The following is a 22,703-nucleotide window of genomic DNA, read 5'->3' as shown; positions in this document are numbered from 1 at the left end:
TAGTCTAATTATATATTCAAAACAGGTAAATCGCTATTTTTGGTTGCCTAAAAACTTTGTTGAGTTATGGCATCATGTATGAAGTAGTGACCATTTGCTTGCTTATTGAAGCAGCTTTTTCAGAGGTAAAAATATGGCGTTGTGGAAATTGTGAGTTTGAGACTAATTGCAGTCTAAAAAAGCCAGATCAATGAGTAATCGGGAAGAAATTTGCAACAAATGATTCTGTTTTATATTTTGTGTGGATATTACTGTAAGGCATATGAAGATTTTCATTCGGGTATAGCAATTAAACCAGAAAACAAACCATATTAGACGTTATGGTGTCCATATACATAACAAGTAAAGAATCTCACATGAATTTCATTATCATGCTGATTATAAAATCAATGTTTTTTTGATAATTAACAGTTCATTTTTCACTTAGAAAGCAATTACAACCAGGCTTTTGTAAATAGAATTCTAACTGACAATTTAAACTTGTCCAATACCCTATTTTGAGGTCGTAAACTTTGCATGAAGTATGAGTATCACCTTTATGTTGTAAACATTTCAATCCAATACTCCTAAAAATTGTGTTTGTACTGCATTCGTTTCTTGTGGCAGTAATAACTCTTGAAAGAATGGTTGGAATGCAATGAAAATCAGCCAACATATGTGAAATTAAATACTTTACAAAATAAACTTCAAAAAACAAGGTCATCCAATCATGTCATAGTAGAAACTTGACGGAAAGTTGTGAAATTTATTAATTTTTCAATCTTACCGAGATGACTATGATTTAATTTATATTGACATCTTATACAGTCATAGATTTAGGTTCATATTGTAATACATATACATCTGAATGCTACAGAAAAAATTCGGTTGTTGTATGACTTTTCGTTCAATAGATATCTTTGCCACAAATTTCCTCATATTTTTAACCCTGAAATTGTCGCCACGGCAACCGAATATCCGGTTTTCCCCCTGCACTGCATTTTACCATCTACTGCAACAAAAAGATGACAAACTCTGAAAACAAGGTACTACACGGTTAGTGTTTTAAAATAGCCCCTACAATAGCCTTATTAAACAAAGGCATCTGCAATAATATTGCAAATAAAGGATTTGCTGAACTGTAGAATAAGATATATTTTACTACGTGTGGGACGACTGTTGTGTAGACTTAATCAGTTAATCCGCTGATACGGACAGCCGATTGGCCAGTTGGCAATGTTTGCGGAGCGATTAAAGTGGTATGTACACAGGTTGGAGAAGATAAAAGGACTTGTAGGTAGAAAGCAGTCAGACGGTTTGGAGTCGAAATCTTTATTTGAGATATCACAGTCAAAATTATTTAAATTACTTGTAATAATAAAGAAAGCAGTCAGACGGTTTGGGGTTGAAATCTTTTATTTGAAATATCACAGTCAAAATTAATAAAATAAAATAAAATAAAATAAAACTTTGCACAAAGAACTCACCCCTCTCCCACCAAAGGGACTGACTGCTGTTCCCTGTTATACAAGGGAACTGTTGAATTGTTGCCGAGTTTCCCATACCATATACTGGTACATCCATTGTGTTTCAAAAAGCACCTCTACTGGTAGTTACCCGACACGCAAAAAAGGCAAAACGTCCTTTATAGTCACACTGACGATTGCCGAACCATAGATGAATATTCTTGATGGCCACGGATTAATTATTCTTTACATATCGAATGCGACAATGTTCTTACAAGGACCCTCTCCTTCGAAAAGGGGCGTCCTCTTCAGGCAATAAATAGCGAATATTCATGCGCAGTCCCGAGACGGTTGAGGGACAGTGTCTGTTGAAAACGGCTAGCTCAACCTTTGCTTTCATTAGTTTAAATTGAAACTGAACCCCCTCCCCTGAAAGGCTTGCAGCGGTATTAAGTTATGTCCAGCAATCGAATTTTCTTTCGAATTTGGCAACACCGTCGTATTCTTAAAATGAAAGTGCAAACAAGAAAAATAGATTTATTTTGGGGTCTCTGAAAACAAAACTGGTTGTAGAGTAGGGCAAAGTATTTATCCTGTTAGCCAAAATATGGAGCGTCAGGTAATAAAAGGTGGTAAGACAAAGAGGAATGAATAACAAAAAGAGATTGTTAGACGATAGAAGGAATACATACATACATACATACATACATACATACATACATACATACATACATACATACATATGTTTCATATTGAGGGTTATTCATACACTGATCTGATTGTTGTCGTACAGAAAGCCAGTGTGACAAAATAAATTTTCTTTTACGCATTTTAATAAAAATTATTTGATTTGCCAGTTAATCTATTAGAAATATCTGTTATCTGAAGGATTAGTCATGCACTAATCTCGTTGTCTACCGACAAAAAAAAACAAGCTAAGCTGACACCAGATATGAACTGAAAATGCTCACGTCTTTCCGTATACATTGGAGTTGTCTGTGAATTTAAAATTTTCCCACATGTTTGCGACTTCATTGAAAGTGTCATGATCAACATCATGAACAATATTCATCACAGATTAAGTACAGGGTCATTAAGGATATAAATATGTAATTAGCTGAAATAAATAAACTAAATTTCTTTGACTGCTGTCATCGTATTACCACTTTACATATCATGTGTAATTGCCTTTGGCCAAGTCCTGCAAGCTATAAGTGATCAGCTGAGAAGTAAAAATGCTAAGTGACTTTCAATATTGTTTTAATCTAATACCTTCTATGCACATAGCATGTTATGCCAACTTTGATCAAGTTAATTCAGGTATATATCCCTAATCGGGAAAGTTCATCAAATATGCAAATGAGGCATTGGGTGAAGTAAAAATGCTTAATGGCTTTCAACGTTTTATCATAGTATCTTCGATGTACATAGCAAGTGTCGCCAACTTTTGTCAAGTTAATCCAAATGTATATCCCTAATTAGAAAAGTTCATTAAATATGCAAATTAGAAATCGAATGAAGTAAAAATGCTTAATGACTTTCAGTAATGTTAAATCATGATATCTTTAATGTACATACCAAGTTTCGTCAATTTTGATTCAGTCAATTCAGGTATATATGCCTAATTAAGAAAGTTCACTAAATATGCAAATTGGCAATTTACTTTCATGTCACAGCTTTATGTCTTTCATGGCGAATAAATCCTTGTGTGATCAACATTTGTAGCAAATCTCATCCAATTCTGTGCAGCCGTTCTCATTGGATGTCTGTTGTTACTAAAATTATTAATAATGCAAATGAGCGTGAAATATGCAAGCCACACCCACCAATAACTAATTAGTTTTTGCCATTTTCAAACAATCTATATACTAAATTTGATTCTGATCTGATTAGGCGATCTTGAGATATCGGGCACACAGACAGATGGACAGACAGACATCGCTGCGACATTAGCTCACGTGTGTGAACACGTGAGCTAAAAATGACAGACAGATAGAAAGTTAGGCAGACAGAAAGACAGACATACAGATACATAGACAATGACATACACACATACATACATACATACATACATACATACATACATACATACATACATACATGTTTGTACATGTATATACGTACGGACATACATATATACACGCTAAAGTCCACATGGTATCTGTGAGAATACACGAGCATGAGAATACACGAGCACATATACACTTAGTCTCGCTTCCAGACCTCGTCGCTTCGCCAGTGCAAAGTGCGCCGCTGGCGGTAGGAACATGAAGTGATTTTTCCACTGGCTGGGCACGGTAGTCTCGCTTCCAGACCTCGTCGCTTCGCCAGTGCAAAGTGCGCCGCTGGCGGTAGGAACATGAAGTGATTTTTCCACTGGCTGGGCGACGGGCCGCAAGATTATGGTTCGTGTTGACGTATCTTGCTGTAATTTAGCAGTTCGAAAGGGCCGAAAGAGCGAAAGCCAGAACAGTTCGCGGAGGCAGGACATGGCTGTAGTATTGAGGGACGTGCCGGAGTTTATCATATGCATCGTCGTAATATTGTCCGTGGCGTTGGTCCCAGAATTGGTGCCACCGTCTGTAAGCAAGCAGTATTGTGCAGTGTTCTTGGGTGCGTTCGATTATCTTCCTCGAGGCGCCCTTGGGCGGCCCGGGGCGACCCAGTTTCTGTTCGATTATCGTGTGACGTCATTGTCGGGGTACCTCGGGGTAGATTTCACCGCCCCTGCTCGTCGAGTCGGGGAAATGTGGGGCACTGTATAACAAATACATGAAATATGGCGGACGCGACGACAAACAGACAACACTAGTGCTCATGGAGAAAAATCGCCCTATTGGTTGGTACAGTTAATCAAAGCAATTGACGTGACATGGTGAAGTTGTTGAAAATAAACAGGCAAAAAAATAGCTAATCTGTAGCGAAATCTTTGATTTCCGGATGTATTGTTGTTGTCGTCTGACATTTTGATCCCCTGGTAACGTTCGATTTTCCCACTTCCCCGGGGAGCCCCATCGTAACGTCATGACGTCACTTAGGGCTCCCCGAGGATCATAATCGAACGCAGCCCTTGCAAATTGACTTTGCAATTGTAGGGCCACGGTGCAGCTGTGCCGCGGTGGTCCGTTGACCTTCGCGTACAAAACGAGTCGTTCGCCTAAATGCCTGCTCCTGCTGTAGAGTGCGTCGGTGGTGAAGATCTATTGGGGCAACGGTGTTTCCTCGATGAAGGATGCCGTATGTGGAATCTGAAAAATACGCGACATTTCTACTTCTGTAGGACGTCGGCAGGCACCTGGCTATAGTCACGGTCCCTCCACAAAATTTTGTGGAGGGACCGTGCTATAGTATAGGCTCGGTTGGTTGAGTCTCTGAAGCAAGCTGAGGTATTTGCATACTGTTGACCAGGGACGAATGACGTCAATCGTCCTAATTGATATGCATGATATGTAAAACAAACATAGCGTTACTTCTAAAATCCGATTCACAAATAACGCTAAAATCAAAACAGTCCGGTGGACGCGACGCTCAGGACAAGCACATGATGGACTGTGGGACAAGCAACAAAGTACCAGCAACCAGCATCATAATAAAGTAATATTTACTGTTGCACACATCCATGGCGATGACTGTTATTAACAGTCATCGCCATGGATGTGTGCAACAGTAAATATGCAGCATTCTCGCCATGCAAAAATCTTACGGGTAGCGTCAAGCTGTTGTCGTAAAGAGACGCGTGGTTTATGACATGGTAATCTTTTGACTCGACGGAAAGTTGTTCCGGGGATTATTGTGTTGCGGACAGTTTTATTGTACAGCACGCGTTAAGCATTAGTTGTACAGAAAAAAAGACAGACTATTAACTTAAAAAGAAAAATTAAATCAATTTAGAATTTATTCATGTTCATCAACAAAAAACAACCCACTACCTGTTCTGAAATTTCCCGGGCTGACGACGTGACATCTGTTGCTATGCTGGCCCCGCTACTTCCATGTTCTGACCACACGTATTAAAACCCCGATTTGAACATTTAATTTTATAATTTTATGATGTTACCTATTTTGTGCAAGATCGTTCACGACTGACAAAATCTCACATCGAAGAGACTAGTATTACACTTCCACCTAACGAGTGCGTCTCGCTTATACGTACGTACGTCCATGCATGATGGAGCATAACACAAGTGACGACATGATTGTGACACAACTGAGCGACGCGACTAGTACAAGATCGTGGTGAAAATTTGCATTGTTGGCGATATCGTGCTTTAAATAATGAGATAACGTGAAATCCCTTCGCTCAAAACTCTACCGCGTGCCTACCAACCGGAAATAGTCCGAAAAAGCTGCATGAAGACAACGTTTTCAACAGCAGATTTCCTTTTTCGTGTTCACGCAGCCTGGAAATCTTACTCGGTTTATCTCCGGTATTGTTCGGCACTGGTCGGTTACCTATAGGCAGTAATACTAATACTCGTCGTCATTCAGTCACGATACCGCTTGAATCGACGGTTAGTTTCCATTGGGTGCTTGCTCATCAGACATGGGGTGATTGTCACTTCGAAAGATATATAAATTCATAAAAAAGGTCTGATAAACTGCGGCCAAATATATTGAGTTTCCATACCGATCTATTTTACTGGTGGTCCGCGTCGAACAGCATAATTGTCGGTACCACGGTCCCTCTGAAGCGACCGTTCTTTGCCCAACGTCTATTTTGCTTCAGCCGATATCTCATTAACATCTCTATATTGCCGTTGTGTCAATCGCTCAAGCAAGGCACGCCATGAAAGTTCGAACATCAACTGCACCCTGTACTCAATCAAATGCGATATTACAATGTTTAGTTCAGAGGCGTTGATTTTATGAATAAAAATACAATGGCCGACGTCAAAACCTCAAGTTCATTGGACGTGCAGTTTCATAAGATATCAGATACGTTATCGGGCTGCTGGTTGATAAAATATCGGCAAAAATTAAAGGACATCGGGCCCGGTACTCTAAAATCCTCTGGGACGATCACTTTCTGGTATTTCATCCCAGGAACGAAATATTGTAGCAATTGACCAGATAGATGTCTATGTTAGTTTCAGCAAATCACACAAACTAGTTGAAATCGTGCAAGCTTATTAGGTCTCAAACAATCGCCAAGAGAACTGTGAATTGCTGTACGATCTTCCCACATTTCCCGCGTTCATTTGACAAAATTCCAAATCGTCACGAATTGTTGCACCTGGCTGACCGGAAAATAAACAGGAGCGACGGGTTCAGCGTTTATGAAGTGACTACTCAAACTCGACAGTGAAGAAATAGTACTGAGTGAAATAGTTCAGCGGTATGGTCATTGTGTAAACAGAATGCCTCGCAATTCAGTTATTTTCAAGGAGAGCTTTAGAGGTGTGAAATACTTAGATAAACCTTCGTGTGAACTTCGGAAAGGCGAAAAAAGTTGACCGCCTTGGCTTTAGGGTACACACCCACCTGCAACCTTTACTTGCTAATAAGTATCTACAGCGCGCAATTCTCAATGTCCGACATGGTTAGAACTTATCTCCAAAGCATAGAGATTGATTTTAAATTAATTTATTTTAGGGGTCGCAAAGACACTTTAACCAACGTTAACATCTCATACAGTGAGGAAAATACGCGTTCAGTTTTATTTTATTTTATTTTATTCAGTCCATCATCCAACAGGCGTTCGCCCAATTACAGGATGAGGTAATAACCCACTAACTCCCCCAATGGAGCACTGAGGAGTAAAGTGCCTTGCTCAAGGGCACAACATCGTGCTGGAGTCTCGAACTCACAATCCTCCGACAGTGAGTCCGTTACTCTGGACCTACCGGGTCTTGAACCGGGTCTCAAACTCACCACCCTCTGACAGTGAATCCGTTACCCTAACCACTGGGCCACGGTGCCTCCTTTTCTCATAGGTTTCCATGTATAGTGAATCGACCTTGGTTGTTCAGTAAATCCGATCAATCGCGGACAGATTTTCAAGTGATAAATCTACGTCGTCATGCATGTGTCAGCCCGGCTGACACGGCGATGTAACACTTGTGCACACACGATGTGTACAGTATGCATTGATGTTCGACCTGTGCGGAGTAGCGAAAATAATATCGTTTGTTCGGAACTAAAAATACAAAGGTAAAACGGAGCAAACTTTTCAAAACACTAACATCGAATGAATAATGATTCTGAGGAAGACACGTTGATAACTGTCAGTTGGCCGTGATTTAAACTTCTCATTGACTTACAGGGCTTTTCTGCGTTACGCGTGCATACGTGCACATAGGATACGTGGTATATCATTTTATACGTACTCCAAGATATAATAAATTATCTGAGCCGAGATCGAAAACAGACACAACACATTCTATACCCCCTAATAATCGCACTTCACTTGTAGACTTTTGCTGAAATGAAACACTCATAGTTATGAGCCGTGACATATGTAGTGTTAATAAAGTTTCACCTCAGACGATATTAAGCTGCATAACGGCTTTTCGATTTGCCAACAGCTGCACAAATTTGCATTTCGTCTTTCAGAGTTACTCGAATTGCTGCAGACAAATGACAGCTCCAAACATTCTGTACAGATTGGCATTTGATCAGCTTTCAGTGTGCCAGAGACTGCAGATCAAAGATTTTTCAGGAATTGCAAAAAAAAAAAAAAAAATCACCCATCAAAATCACCTTTTTCAGTCACAATTTTAATTCTTCTCCCCTTCATTGAGAACACTACAGAATTCTACCTCTCATTCAGGCTCAATGTCACTGTTTGCATGGTCACCATGTAACTTGTATATATTGATTATGCACAATATTTATCTTACACGATCTGAAATCTTAAAACTCGTTAACTCATTATTGCTGATCCGGAAACAATTTATGTCGTACAGAACCCGAACATTCCGATAAAAGCTTATTCTGTTCAGTCTGTATACAATGAAAGATTACATGTATCAAATCACTTGACTGTTGTTTCTGTAGGCGTCACGAATCCCTAACATGTAAGCTGCAGTACAGGGCTGACGTATTCGCAACTTCAGTTCGTTTCATCATCCAAATTCATTGCAGCTTTATTTCGATGTAAAACCAAAGGCAACTTTGCAAATGCAATAATCTAACGATTTCAGTAAACGGCAGTGACTGATCGACGAGCTCACATTTCGGACCGTCGGCAAACACATAGCAAATAGAAAGTTAAAACTCTCCTTCTCACCCCAAAAATCAAACACAGATAGCTGGCCCATACTATATGGCGTAGTATGCCCGCCAAAAATTCACCAATGGGATACTGCAGTTCGTCTATGTAATAATGTGGTGCTGGGACGATATTTTTCAATCATAAAATGACAGTATGCTTGAATGCAATTATGACATACTGATGATATACTGCAATTATGTTATGCAATTATCCAGTTACAACATGCAGCACACAAAATCAGCAGTTCATTTGTAAAAAAGGGCGTGTTCTTGATTTTTTCCCCAACATTTTCCTTTTCTTTATGTACGACAATAGTATTAGAATCAGGAACCCCTTGTAACATCAAAAGTTCTGTGGCGAAAACAGTACGTGGGACTGGAACACCAATGAATAAAAAGTAAAACGTTCATTTTGAAATGAATCTGACAATCACAGCAATTTCTATAGATGTAACTAAAGAGCATATCATCGTTGCTGAAGTTACAAATGGACCGTTGTCTTTAAGGTAAAATTCACTTCGGGAACAATAATACACAAAAAACCCCCAGACACTCAACATGCACAGTATTCAGAATAATCTGCTGATTTATATAACAAGGGTCGCAATTCCTTCAGCAAACATTCAACTGAATACTAATTCTGACGTAGACTGTTGTACCAGTGCTATAATTGTGTACATCAGACTAGTCAATACTTTCCTCGCACTTTTACTATACCTCTCCTCCGCCATGGGTAGATTCAAACTAACTTTCCTCTGTCTCGTCTGTTCGGCGATCGTTCTCGCTGCACTGTATTCACCACTATGCGGTAAATACTTTGGAGTTGGGAAGGCGTTTAACTGGAAGAACGGAAGAATCACTTTCATCAACCGGCATAAGGTAAGAAGAGAGCATAGAGCCGTTTTCAAATAGACTTTACTGCGACAGTAGGATTTGATAGTCAACAAATTATTACTACAGCAGTTACATCTATCGACATCATGAAACCACACTAAGGTAGCTAGATACCTAATACACACTTTGAGATTTTTATTTTTTTCTCAGTTATAGAAGTTACAAACCCCAATAAAGTATATATTTTCTGAAAGCCCTGATATTGGGAAATCTGTCCGAGCACAGTACATAGCCATCACGTGGCAAGCTTTTTTAGCTGAACATTCCCAAAATCGGGTTTTCCTCCCTTTAGCAAACACGCTACAATATTCCCAGTTGAAATTTGTGCATTGACAAGCTTTGGTAATACCTTTCAAATCCGTGGGATTTCCCTTATTTGCTTTTGTTTTTTTGTTATGCACAAATCAAGGTGCAGCTGTCAGAAGGTGTTTTCAAGGAATTGTAATTGTCGTGCCATATAATCTGAATGGAGAAAAAAATCGCAGACACGGATTTGAAGGGTATTGCTACAGTTTGTCAATGCATACATTTCAACCAAAAATCGTGCAGCGTGTTCGCTAAGTGGAGGAAAAACAAATTTTGACTATTATACAAATAATGACTGTGTACTGTGCACGGTCGGATATCCCAATATCAGGGCTTTCAGAAAATATATAGTATTAGTTTATTGGGATTTGGGACTTCTTTAACTTAGAAAAAATAAAATATGAAAGTGTCTAGAAGGTATCTAGCTACCTTACGTAGATGTAATGTTTGTATATATATTCATGATTTCGGTGATAAAATTAAGACGATGTAACAACTGCGGCAATTGAGTTCGGCTTAGCGCCGTAATGAGTTGTGGCAGATGGTAGCTCGCAAATTGACTGTCAGCCCATATATGGACGCACTTGCAGACTGACTGATGAAATGCTGACTCTCCTCGCTGGTCTTTGATATAAAATGTTTCGAAACAACAGCTTCACACTATTAAAGAATAAATTAGATGTTTGGTCATTAGTCATCCTTCAGACATGAACACGCTTGTTCGTCTTTTACTTTACCTTTTGAACAATTGTAGCGACATTGCTGCACGTGAAGGTTGGTACTTGGCAGTGTGAAATAATGTGGATAGTCAACAAATTAAAAGCACGGACTGTTCTCTTTGAAACACTATACAGAGAGTCAGGGGAACTAGATAGGTGCATGGTGAAAGTTTTAACTTGGTTTTACACGTGCAGGCTTTTTACCGGAACTCTGAGACACGGTCATTCAGATATCTTCATTCACTGTCCACAGGTGAAAATCAGGCGAATCTGTCACGTCGCCGAGGACTTACACTTTTTGAATAAAGTACACACTACCAAAAACGGAATTGAGAAAATCAACGATTTGTGAAACGACCGATGCGGTACATTTTGTAGCCAAGAAGTCCGACTCACGACGAGTCCTCGGCCGAGTCAGACTCTTCACTACATTCTTGATTGTTGTTGCAGTATTGGCCAAGGTCGGGCTGTTATAAAGCGACCTTTGCGCACTTTTCCGTCTCTTTCTGGTTCGCTTTCGTGGCCCCGGTTTCTTCCGTTTTCGACGCGAGCGCCGGCTTTTGTCTGCTGGACGTGTTTGCCAATGCATCGTACCGATACTAGCTGAGTTCAGAACGCTCAACATTGCACTGAAGGTAGCGCGTGAAGTATATCGAGAAGAATGTACATTATCTCTGCATGATTATCAAAGAAATCCTGGTGGGTGATCCGGGGTCGTTAGGACATAGTATCTTTAATGTACATATAAAGTTTCGTCACCTTTGGTTTCGTCAATTCAGATAAATATCCCTAATTAAGAAAGTTCATAAAATATGCAAATAAGGAATGGCTGAAGTGAAAGCGCGTAATGACTTTCAATAATATTGTATCGTAGTATCTTTAATGTACATAACCAGTTTCATCAACCTTGATCAAGTCAATTCAGATATGTATCCCTATGATATGTATCCAATAGCTGCACAAATTTGTATTTCGTCTTTCAGAGTTATTCGAATTGCTGCAGACAAATGACAGCCTCAAACATTCTGTACAGATCGGCATTTGATCAGCTTTCAGTGTGCCAGATACTGCAGATCAAAGATTTTTCAGGGATGGCGAAACAAAAAATAAAAAAATAAAAAATCACCCATCAAAATCACCTTTTTCAGTCACAATTTTAATTCTTCTCCTCTTAATTGAGAACACTACAGAATTCTACCTCTCATTCAGGCTCAATGTGACTGTTTGCATGGTCACCATGTAACTTGTATATATTGATTATGCACAATATTTATCTAACACGATCTGAAATCTTAAAACTCGTTAACTCAGTTTTGTGGATCCGGAAACAATTTATGTCGTACAGAACCAGTACATGCCGATAAAAGCTTATTCTGTTCAGTCTGTATACAATGAAAGATTACATGTATTAAATCACTTGACTGTTGTTTCTGTAGGCGTCACGAATCCCTAACTTGTAAGCTGCAGTACAGGGCTGACGTATTCGCAACTCCAATTCGTTTCATCATCCAAATTCACTGCAGCTTTATTTCGATGTGAAACCAAAGGCAACTTTGCAAATGCAATAATCTATCGACAATGACGAAATTTGTTCGTTAAACGATTTTAGTAAACAGCAGTGACTGATCGACGAGCTCACATTTTGGACCGTCGGCAGACACATAGCAAACAGAAAGTTAAAAATCTCCTTCTCACTCCAAAAATCAAACACAGATAGCTGACCCATACTATATGGCGTAGGATACCCGCCAAAATTCACCAATGGGATACTGCAGTTCGTCTATGCAATAATGTAGTGCTGGAACAATATTATTTCAATCATAAAATGACAGTATGCTTGAATGCAATTATGACATACTGATGATAAACTGCAATTATGTTATGCAATTATCCAGTTACAACATGCAGCACACAAAATCAGAAGTTCATTTGTAGAAAAAGGCGTGTTCTTGATTTTTTCCCAACATTTTCCTTTTCTTTATGTACGACAATAGTATTAGAATCAGGAACCCCTTGTAACATCAAAGTTCTGTGGCGAAAACAGTACGTGGGACTGGAACACCAATGAATAAAAAGTAAAACGTTCATTTGAAATGAATCTCACAATCACAGCAATTTCTATTGATGTGGCTAAAGAGCATATCATCGTTGCTGAAGTTACAAATGGACTGTTAAAATTCATTTCGGGAACAATAACACACCAAAAAAAACCCCAGACACTCAACATGCACAGTATTCAGAAATAATCTGCTGATTTATATAACAAGGGTCGCAATTCCTTCAGCAAACATTAAACTGAATACTAATTCTGACGTAGAGTGTTGTACCAGTGCTATAATTGTGTACATCAGACTAGTCAATACTTTCCTCGCACTTTTACTATACCTCTCCTCCGCCATGGGTAGATTTAAAACTAACTTTCCTCTGTCTCGTCTGTTTGGCGGTGGTTCTCGCTGCACTGTATTCGCCACTATGCGGCAAATACTTTGGAGTTGGGAAGGCGCTTAACTGGAAGAACGGAAGAATCACTTCATCAACCGGCATAAGGTAAGAAGAGAGCATAGAGCCGTTTTGAAATAGACTCTACTTCGACAGTAGGATTTGATAGTCAACAAATTATTACTACAGCAGTTACATCTATCGACATCATGAAACTACACTAAGGTAGCTAGATACCTAATACACACTTTGAGATTTTTATTTTTTTCTCAGTTATAGAAGTTACAAACCCCAATAAAGTATATATTTTCTGAACGCCCTGATATTGGGAAATCTGACCGAGCACAGTACATAGCCATCACGTGACAAGCTTTTTTAGCTGAACATTCCCAAAATCGGGTTTTCCTCCCTTTAGCAAACACGCTGCACGATTTCCGGTTTAAATTTGTGCATTGACAAGCTTTGGTAATACCCTTTAATCTGTCTGGGATTTCTCTATTTGCTGTTGTTTTTTTGTTATGCACAATTAAAGGTGTAAGACTGAGGTGCTTTTCAAGGAATTGTAATTGTCGCGCCATATAATTTCAATGCAGACTCGGAGAAAAAATCGCAGACATGGATTTGAAGGGGATTGCTAAGGCTTGTAAATGCATAAATTTCAACCGGAAATCGTGCAGCGTGTTCGCTAAGGGAAGGAAAAACAAATTTTGACTATTATACAAATAATGACTGTGTACTGTGCACGGTCGGATTTCCCAATATCAGGGCTTTCAGAAAATATATAGTATTAGTTTATTGGGATTTGGGACTTCTTTAACTTAGAAAAAATAAAAATATGAAAGTGCCTACAAGGTATCTAGCTACCTTAAGTAGATATAATGTTTGTATATATATTCATGATTTCGGTGATAAAATTAAGACGATGTAACAACTGCGCAATGGAGTTCGGCTTAGCGCCGTAATGAGTTGTGGCAGATGGTAGCTCGCAAATTTGACTGTCAGCCCATATATGGACGCACTTGCAGACTGACTGATGAAATGCTGACTCTCCTCGTTGGTCTTTGATATAAAATGTTTCGAAACAACAGCTTCACACTATTAAAGAATAAATTAGATGTTTGGTCATAGTCATCCTTCAGACATGAACACGCTTGTTCGTCTTTTACTTTACCTTTTGAACAATTGTAGCGACATTGCTGCACGTGAAGATTGGTACTTGGCAGTGTGAAATAATGTGGATAGTCAACAAATTAAAAGCACGGACTGTTCTCTTTGAAACACTATACAGAGAGTCAGGGGAACTAGATAGGTGCATGGTGAAAGTTTTAACTTGGTTTTACACGTGCAGGCTTTTTACCGGAACTCTGAGACACGGTCATTCAGATATCTTCATTCACTGTCCACAGGTGAAAAATCAGGCGAATCTGTCACGTCGCCGAGGACTTACACTTTTTGAATAAAGTACACACTACCAAAACGGAATTGAGAAAATCAACGATTTGTGGAACGACCGATGCGGTACATTTTGTAGCCAAGAAGTCCGACTCACGACGAGTCCTCGGCCGAATCAGACTCTTCACTACATTCTTGATTGTTGTTGCAGTATTGGCCAAGGTCGGGCTGTTATAAAGCGACCTTGCGCACTTTTCCGTCTCTTTCTGGTTCGCTTTCGTGGCCCCGGTTTCTTCCGTTTTCGACGGTACTGAGCGCGAGCGCCGGCTTTTGTCTGCTGGACGTGTTTGCCAATGCATCGTACCGATACCAGCTGAGTTCAGAACGCTCAACATTGCACTGAAGGTAGCGCGTGCGCTCTATATCGAGAAGAATGTACATTATCTCTGCATGTTTATCAAAGAAATCCTGGTAGGTGATCCGGGGTCGTTAGGACCATAGACCTTAAAAACGGATCCGTTTTTAAAGTCTATGTTAGGACATAGTATCTTTAATGTACATATAAAGTTTCGTCACCTTTTCAGATAAATATCCCTAATTAAGAAAGTTCATTAAATATGCAAATAAGGAATGGCTGAAGTGAAAGTGTGTAATGACTTTCAATAATATTGTATCATAGTATCTTTATCGATAATGTACATAACCAGTTTCATCGACCTTGATCAAGTCAATTCAGATATGTATCCCTATGATATGTATCCAATAGCTGCACAAATTTGCATTTCGTCTTTCAGAGTACTCGAATTGCTGCAGACAAATGAAAGCTCCAAACATTCTGTACAGACCGGCATTTGATCAGCTTTCAGTGTGCCAGAGACTGCAGATAAAAAATTTTTGCAGGAATGGCAAAAAAAAAAAAAAAAAATCACCCATCAAAATCACCTTTTTCAATCACAATTTTAATTCTTCTCCTCTTCATTGAGAACACTACAGAATTCTACCTCTCATTCAGGCTCAATGTCACTGTTTGCATGGTCACCATGTAACTTGTATATATTGATTATGCACAATATTTATCTAACACGATCTGAAATCTTAAAATTCGTTAACTCAGTTTTGCTGATCCGGAAACAATTATGTCGTACAGAACCCGTACAGTCCGATAAAAGCTTATTCTGTTCAGTCTGTATACAATGAAAGATTACATGTATCACTTGACTGTTGTTTCACATGTAAGCTGCAGTACAGGACTGACGTATTCGCAACTTCAATTCGTTTCATCATCCAAATTCACTGCAGCTTTATTTCGATGTAAAACTAAAGACAAATTTGCAAATGCAATAATCTACCGACAATGACGAAATTTGTTCGTTAAACGATTTTAGTAAACAGCAGTGACTGATCGACGAGCTCACATTTCGGACCTTCGGCAAACACATAGCAAACAGAAAGTTAAAAATCTCCTTCTCACTCCAAAATCAAACACAGATAGCTGACCCATACTATATGGCGTAGGATGCCCGCCAAAATTCACCAATGGGATACTGCAGTTCGTCTATGCAATAATGTAGTGCTGGAACGATATTATTCAATCATAAAATGACAGTATGCTTGAATGCAATTATGACATACTGATGATAAACTGCAATTTTGTTATGCAATTATCCAGTTACAACATTCAGCACACAAAATCAGCAGTTCATTTGTAGAAAAAGGCGTGTTCTTGATTTTTTTCCCAACATTTTCCTTTTCTTTATGTACGACAATAGTATTAGCATCAGGAACCCCTTGTAACATCAAAAGTTCTGTGGCGAAAACAGTACGTGGGACTGGAACACCAATGAATAAAAAGTAAAACGTTCATTATGAAATGAATCTGACAATCACAGTAATTTCTATTGATGTAACTAAAGAGCATATCATCGTTGCTGAAGTTACAAATGGACCGTTGTCTTTAAGGTAAAATTCACTTCGGGAACAATAACACACCAAAAAACCCCCAGACACTCAACATGCACAGTATTCAGAAATAATCTGCTGATTTATATAACAAGGGTCGAATTCCTTCAGCAAACATTAAACTGAATACTAATTCTGACGTAGAGTGTTGTACCAGTGCTATAATTGTGTACATCAGACTAGTCAATACTTTCCTCGCACTTTTACTATACCTCTCCTCCGCCATGGGTAGATTTAAACTAACATTCCTCTGTCTCGTCTGTTCGGCGATCGTTCTCGCTGCACTGTATTCGCCACTATGCGGCAAATACTTTGGAGTTGGGAAGGCGCTTAACTGGAAGAACGGAAGAATCACTTTAATCAACCGGCATAAGGTAAGAAGAGAGCATAGAGCCGTTTTGAAATAGACTCTACTGCGACAGTAGGATTTGATAGTCAACAAATTATTACTACAGCAGTTACAGCTATCGAAATCATGAAACCACACTAAGGTAGCTAGATACCTAATACACAACTTCAGATTTTTATTTTTTTCTCAGTTATAGAAGTTACAAACCCCAATAAAGTATATATTTTCTGAAAGCCCTGATATTGGGAAATCTGACCGAGCACAGTACATAGCCATCACGTGACAAGCTTTTTTAGCTGAACATTCCCAAAATCGGGTTTTCCTCCCTTTAGCAAACATGCTGCACGATTTCCGGTTTAAATTTGTGCATTGACAAGTTTTGGTAATACCCTTCAAATCTGTCTGGGATTTCCTTTATTTGCTTTTGTTTTTTTGTTATGCACAGTTAAAGGTGTAAGACTGAGGTGCTTTTCAAGGAATTGTAATTGTCGCGCCATATAATTTCAATGCAGACTCGGAGAAAAAATCGCAGACATGGATTTGAAGGGTATTGCTAAGGCTTGTAAATGCATACATTTCAACCGGAAATCGTGCAGCGTGTTCGCTAAGTGGAGGAAAAACAAATTTTGACTATTATACAAATAATGACTGTGTACTGTGCACGGTCGGATATCCCAATATCAGGGCTTTCAGAAAATATATAGTATTAGTTATTGGGATTTGGGACTTCTTTAACTTAGAAAAAATAAAATATGAAAGTGTCTACAAGGTATCTAGCTACCTTACGTAGATGTAATGTTTGTATATATATTCATGATTTCGGTGATAAAATTAAGACGATGTAACAACTGCGCCAATGGAGTTCGGCTTAGCGCCGTAATGAGTTGTGGCAGATGGTAGCTCGCAAATTTGACTGTCAGCCCATATATGGACGCACTTGCAGACTGACTGATGAAATGCTGACTCTCCTCGTTGGTCTTTGATATAAAATGTTTCGAAACAACAGCTTCACACTATTAAAGAATAAATTAGATGTTTGGTCATTAGTCATCCTTCAGACATGAACACGCTTGTTCGTCTTTTACTTTACCTTTTGAACAATTGTAGCGACATTGCTGCACGTGAAGATTGGTACTTGGCAGTGTGAAATAATGTGGATAGTCAACAAATTAAAGCACGGACTGTTCTCTTTGAAACACTATACAGAGAGTCAGGGGAACTAGATAGGTGCATGGTGAAAGTTTTAACTTGGTTTTACACGTGCAGGCTTTTTACCGGAACTCTGAGACACGGTCATTCAGATATCTTCATTCACTGTCCACAGGTGAAAAATCAGGCGAATCTGTCACGTCGCCGAGGACTTACACTTTTTGAATAAAGTACACACTACCAAAAACGGAACTGAGAAAATCAACGATTTGTGAAACGACCGATGCGGTACATTTTGTAGCCAAGAAGTCCGACTCACGACGAGTCCTCGGCCGAGTCAGACTCTTCACTACATTCTTGATTGTTGTTGCAGTATTGGCCAAGGTCGGGCTGTTATAAAGCGACCTTTGCGCACTTTTCCGTCTCTTTCTGGTTCGCTTTCGTGGCCCCGGTTTCTTCCGTTTTCGACGGTACTGAGCGCGAGCGCCGGCTTTTGTCTGCTGGACGTGTTTGCCAATGCATCGTACCGATACCAGCTGAGTTCAGAACGCTCAACATTGCACTGAAGGTAGCGCGTGCGCTCTATATCGAGAAGAATGTACATTATCTCTGCATGTTTATCAAAGAAATCCTGGTAGGTGATCCGGGGTCGTTAGGACCATAGACCTTAAAAACGGATCCGTTTTTAAAGTCTATGTTAGGACATAGTATCTTTAATGTACATATAAAGTTTCGTCACCTTTTCAGATAAATATCCCTAATTAAGAAAGTTCATTAAATATGCAAATAAGGAATGGCTGAAGTGAAAGTGTGTAATGACTTTCAATAATATTGTATCATAGTATCTTTATCGATAATGTACATAACCAGTTTCATCGACCTTGATCAAGTCAATTCAGATATGTATCCCTATGATATGTATCCAATAGCTGCACAAATTTGCATTTCGTCTTTCAGAGTTACTCGAATTGCTGCAGACAAATGAAAGCTCCAAACATTCTGTACAGACCGGCATTTGATCAGCTTTCAGTGTGCCAGAGACTGCAGATAAAAAATTTTTGCAGGAATGGCAAAAAAAAAAAAAAATCCACCATCAAAATCACCTTTTTCAATCACAATTTTAATTCTTCTCCTCTTCATTGAGAACACTACAGAATTCTACCTCTCATTCAGGCTCAATGTCACTGTTTGCATGGTCACCATGTAACTTGTATATATTGATTATGCACAATATTTATCTAACACGATCTGAAATCTTAAAATTCGTTAACTCAGTTTTGCTGATCCGGAAACAATTATGTCGTACAGAACCCGTACAGTCCGATAAAAGCTTATTCTGTTCAGTCTGTATACAATGAAAGATTACATGTATCACTTGACTGTTGTTTCACATGTAAGCTGCAGTACAGGACTGACGTATTCGCAACTTCAATTCGTTTCATCATCCAAATTCACTGCAGCTTTATTTCGATGTAAAACTAAAGACAAATTTGCAAATGCAATAATCTACCGACAATGACGAAATTTGTTCGTTAAACGATTTTAGTAAACAGCAGTGACTGATCGACGAGCTCACATTTCGGACCTTCGGCAAACACATAGCAAACAGAAAGTTAAAAATCTCCTTCTCACTCCAAAATCAAACACAGATAGCTGACCCATACTATATGGCGTAGGATGCCCGCCAAAATTCACCAATGGGATACTGCAGTTCGTCTATGCAATAATGTAGTGCTGGAACGATATTATTCAATCATAAAATGACAGTATGCTTGAATGCAATTATGACATACTGATGATAAACTGCAATTTTGTTATGCAATTATCCAGTTACAACATTCAGCACACAAAATCAGCAGTTCATTTGTAGAAAAAGGCGTGTTCTTGATTTTTTTCCCAACATTTTCCTTTTCTTTATGTACGACAATAGTATTAGCATCAGGAACCCCTTGTAACATCAAAAGTTCTGTGGCGAAAACAGTACGTGGGACTGGAACACCAATGAATAAAAAGTAAAACGTTCATTATGAAATGAATCTGACAATCACAGTAATTTCTATTGATGTAACTAAAGAGCATATCATCGTTGCTGAAGTTACAAATGGACCGTTGTCTTTAAGGTAAAATTCACTTCGGGAACAATAACACACCAAAAAACCCCCAGACACTCAACATGCACAGTATTCAGAAATAATCTGCTGATTTATATAACAAGGGTCGAAATTCCTTCAGCAAACATTAAACTGAATACTAATTCTGACGTAGAGTGTTGTACCAGTGCTATAATTGTGTACATCAGACTAGTCAATACTTTCCTCGCACTTTTACTATACCTCTCCTCCGCCATGGGTAGATTTAAACTAACATTCCTCTGTCTCGTCTGTTCGGCGATCGTTCTCGCTGCACTGTATTCGCCACTATGCGGCAAATACTTTGGAGTTGGGAAGGCGCTTAACTGGAAGAACGGAAGAATCACTTTAATCAACCGGCATAAGGTAAGAAGAGAGCATAGAGCCGTTTTGAAATAGACTCTACTGCGACAGTAGGATTTGATAGTCAACAAATTATTACTACAGCAGTTACAGCTATCGAAATCATGAAACCACACTAAGGTAGCTAGATACCTAATACACAACTTCAGATTTTTATTTTTTTCTCAGTTATAGAAGTTACAAACCCAATAAAGTATATATTTTCTGAAAGCCCTGATATTGGGAATTCTGACCGAGCACAGTACATAGCCATCACGTGACAAGCTTTTTTAGCTGAACATTCCCAAAATCGGGTTTTCCTCCCTTTAGCAAACACGCTGCACGATTTCCGGTTGAAATTTGTGCATTTACAAGCTTTGGTAATACCCTTCAAATCTGTCTGGGATTTCCTTTATTTGCTTTTGTTTTTTTGTTATGCACAGTTAAAGGTGTAAGACTGAGGTGCTTTTCAAGGAATTGTAATTGTCGCGCCATATAATTTGAATGGAGACTCGGAGAAAAAATCGCAGACATGGATTTGAAGGGTATTGCTAAGGCTTGTCAATGCATAAATTTCAACCGGAAATCGTGCAGCGTGTTCGCTAAGGGAAGGAAAAACAAATTTTGACTATTATACAAATAATGACTGTGTACTGTGCACGGTCGGATTTCCCAATATCAGGGCTTTCAGAAAATATATAGTATTAGTTTATTGGGATTTGGGACTTCTTTAACTTAGAAAAATAAAAATATGAAAGTGTCTACAAGGTATCTAGCTACCTTACGTAGATGTAATGTTTGTATATATATTCATGATTTCGGTGATAAAATTCAGACGATGTAACAACTGCGCCAATGGAGTTAGGCTTAGCGCCGTAATGAGTTGTGGCAGATGGTAGCTCGCAAATTTGACTGTCAGCCCATATATGGACGCACTTGCAGACTGACTGATGAAATGCCGACTCTCCTCGTTGGTCTTTGATATAAAATGTTTCGAAACAACAGCTTCACACTATTAAAGAATAAATTAGATGCTTGGTCATTAGTCATCCTTCAGACATGAACACGCTTGTTCGTCTTTTACCTTACCTTTTGAACAATTGTAGCGACATTGCTGCACGTGAAGATTGGTACTTGGCAGTGTGAAATAATGTGGATAGTCAACAAATTAAAAGCACGGACTGTTCTCTTTGAAACACTATACAGAGAGTCAGGGGAACTAGATAGGTGCATGGTGAAAGTTTTAACTTGGTTTTACACGTGCAGGCTTTTACCGGAACTCTGAGACACGGTCATTCAGATATCTTCATTCACTGTCCACAGGTGAAAAATCAGGCGAATCTGTCACGTCGCCGAGGACTTACACTTTTTGAATAAAGTACACACTACCAAAAACGGAATTGAGAAAATCAACGATTTGTGGAACGACCGATGCGGTACATTTTGTAGCCAAGAAGTCCGACTCACGACGAGTCCTCGGCCGAATCAGACTCTTCACTACATCTTGATTGTTGTTGCAGTATTGGCCAAGGTCGGGCTGTTATAAAGCGACCTTTGCGCACTTTTCCGTCTCTTTCTGGTTCGCTTTCGTGGCCCCGGTTTCTTCCGTTTTCGACGGTACTGAGCGCGAGCGCCGGCTTTTGTCTGCTGGACGTGTTTGCCAATGCATCGTACCGATACCAGCTGAGTTCAGAACGCTCAACATTGCACTGAAGGTAGCGCGTGCGCTCTATATCGAGAAGAATGTACATTATCTCTGCATGTTTATCAAAGAAATCCTGGTAGGTGATCCGGGGTCGTTAGGACCATAGACCTTAAAAACGGATCCGTTTTAAAGTCTATGTTAGGACATAGTATCTTTAATGTACATATAAAGTTTCGTCACCTTTTCAGATAAATATCCCTAATTAAGAAAGTTCATTAAATATGCAAATAAGGAATGGCTGAAGTGAAAGTGTGTAATGACTTTCAATAATATTGTATCATAGTATCTTTATCGATAATGTACATAACCAGTTTCATCGACCTTGATCAAGTCAATTCAGATATGTATCCCTATGATATGTATCCAATAGCTGCACAAATTTGCATTTCGTCTTTCAGAGTTACTCGAATTGCTGCAGACAAATGAAAGCTCCAAACATTCTGTACAGACCGGCATTTGATCAGCTTTCAGTGTGCCAGAGACTGCAGATAAAAAATTTTTGCAGGAATGGCAAAAAAAAAAAAAAATCACCCATCAAAATCACCTTTTTCAATCACAATTTTAATTCTTCTCCTCTTCATTGAGAACACTACAGAATTCTACCTCTCATTCAGGCTCAATGTCACTGTTTGCATGGTCACCATGTAACTTGTATATATTGAT

General features: G+C 39.0%; 1 protein-coding gene across 1 annotated transcript in view; it reads left to right on the top strand.

Annotated features, from left to right (window-relative positions):
• Positions 1-9,385: 9,385 nt before the first annotated feature.
• LOC139142587 (uncharacterized) overlaps positions 9,386-22,703 on the top strand; it is a 37,822-nt gene continuing 24,504 nt past the window's right edge. The window contains exon 1 of the mRNA XM_070712572.1: positions 9,386-9,536. Within this exon, the coding sequence (XP_070568673.1) occupies positions 9,387-9,536 (150 nt within the window). The 5' untranslated portion in view covers position 9,386. The remainder of the gene's footprint in view (positions 9,537-22,703) is intronic.

This window comes from Ptychodera flava, chromosome 10, assembly GCF_041260155.1.
Source record: "Ptychodera flava strain L36383 chromosome 10, AS_Pfla_20210202, whole genome shotgun sequence".
Lineage (NCBI taxonomy): Eukaryota > Metazoa > Hemichordata > Enteropneusta > Ptychoderidae > Ptychodera > Ptychodera flava.
This window is presented reverse-complemented; position numbering and strand designations above follow the sequence as displayed.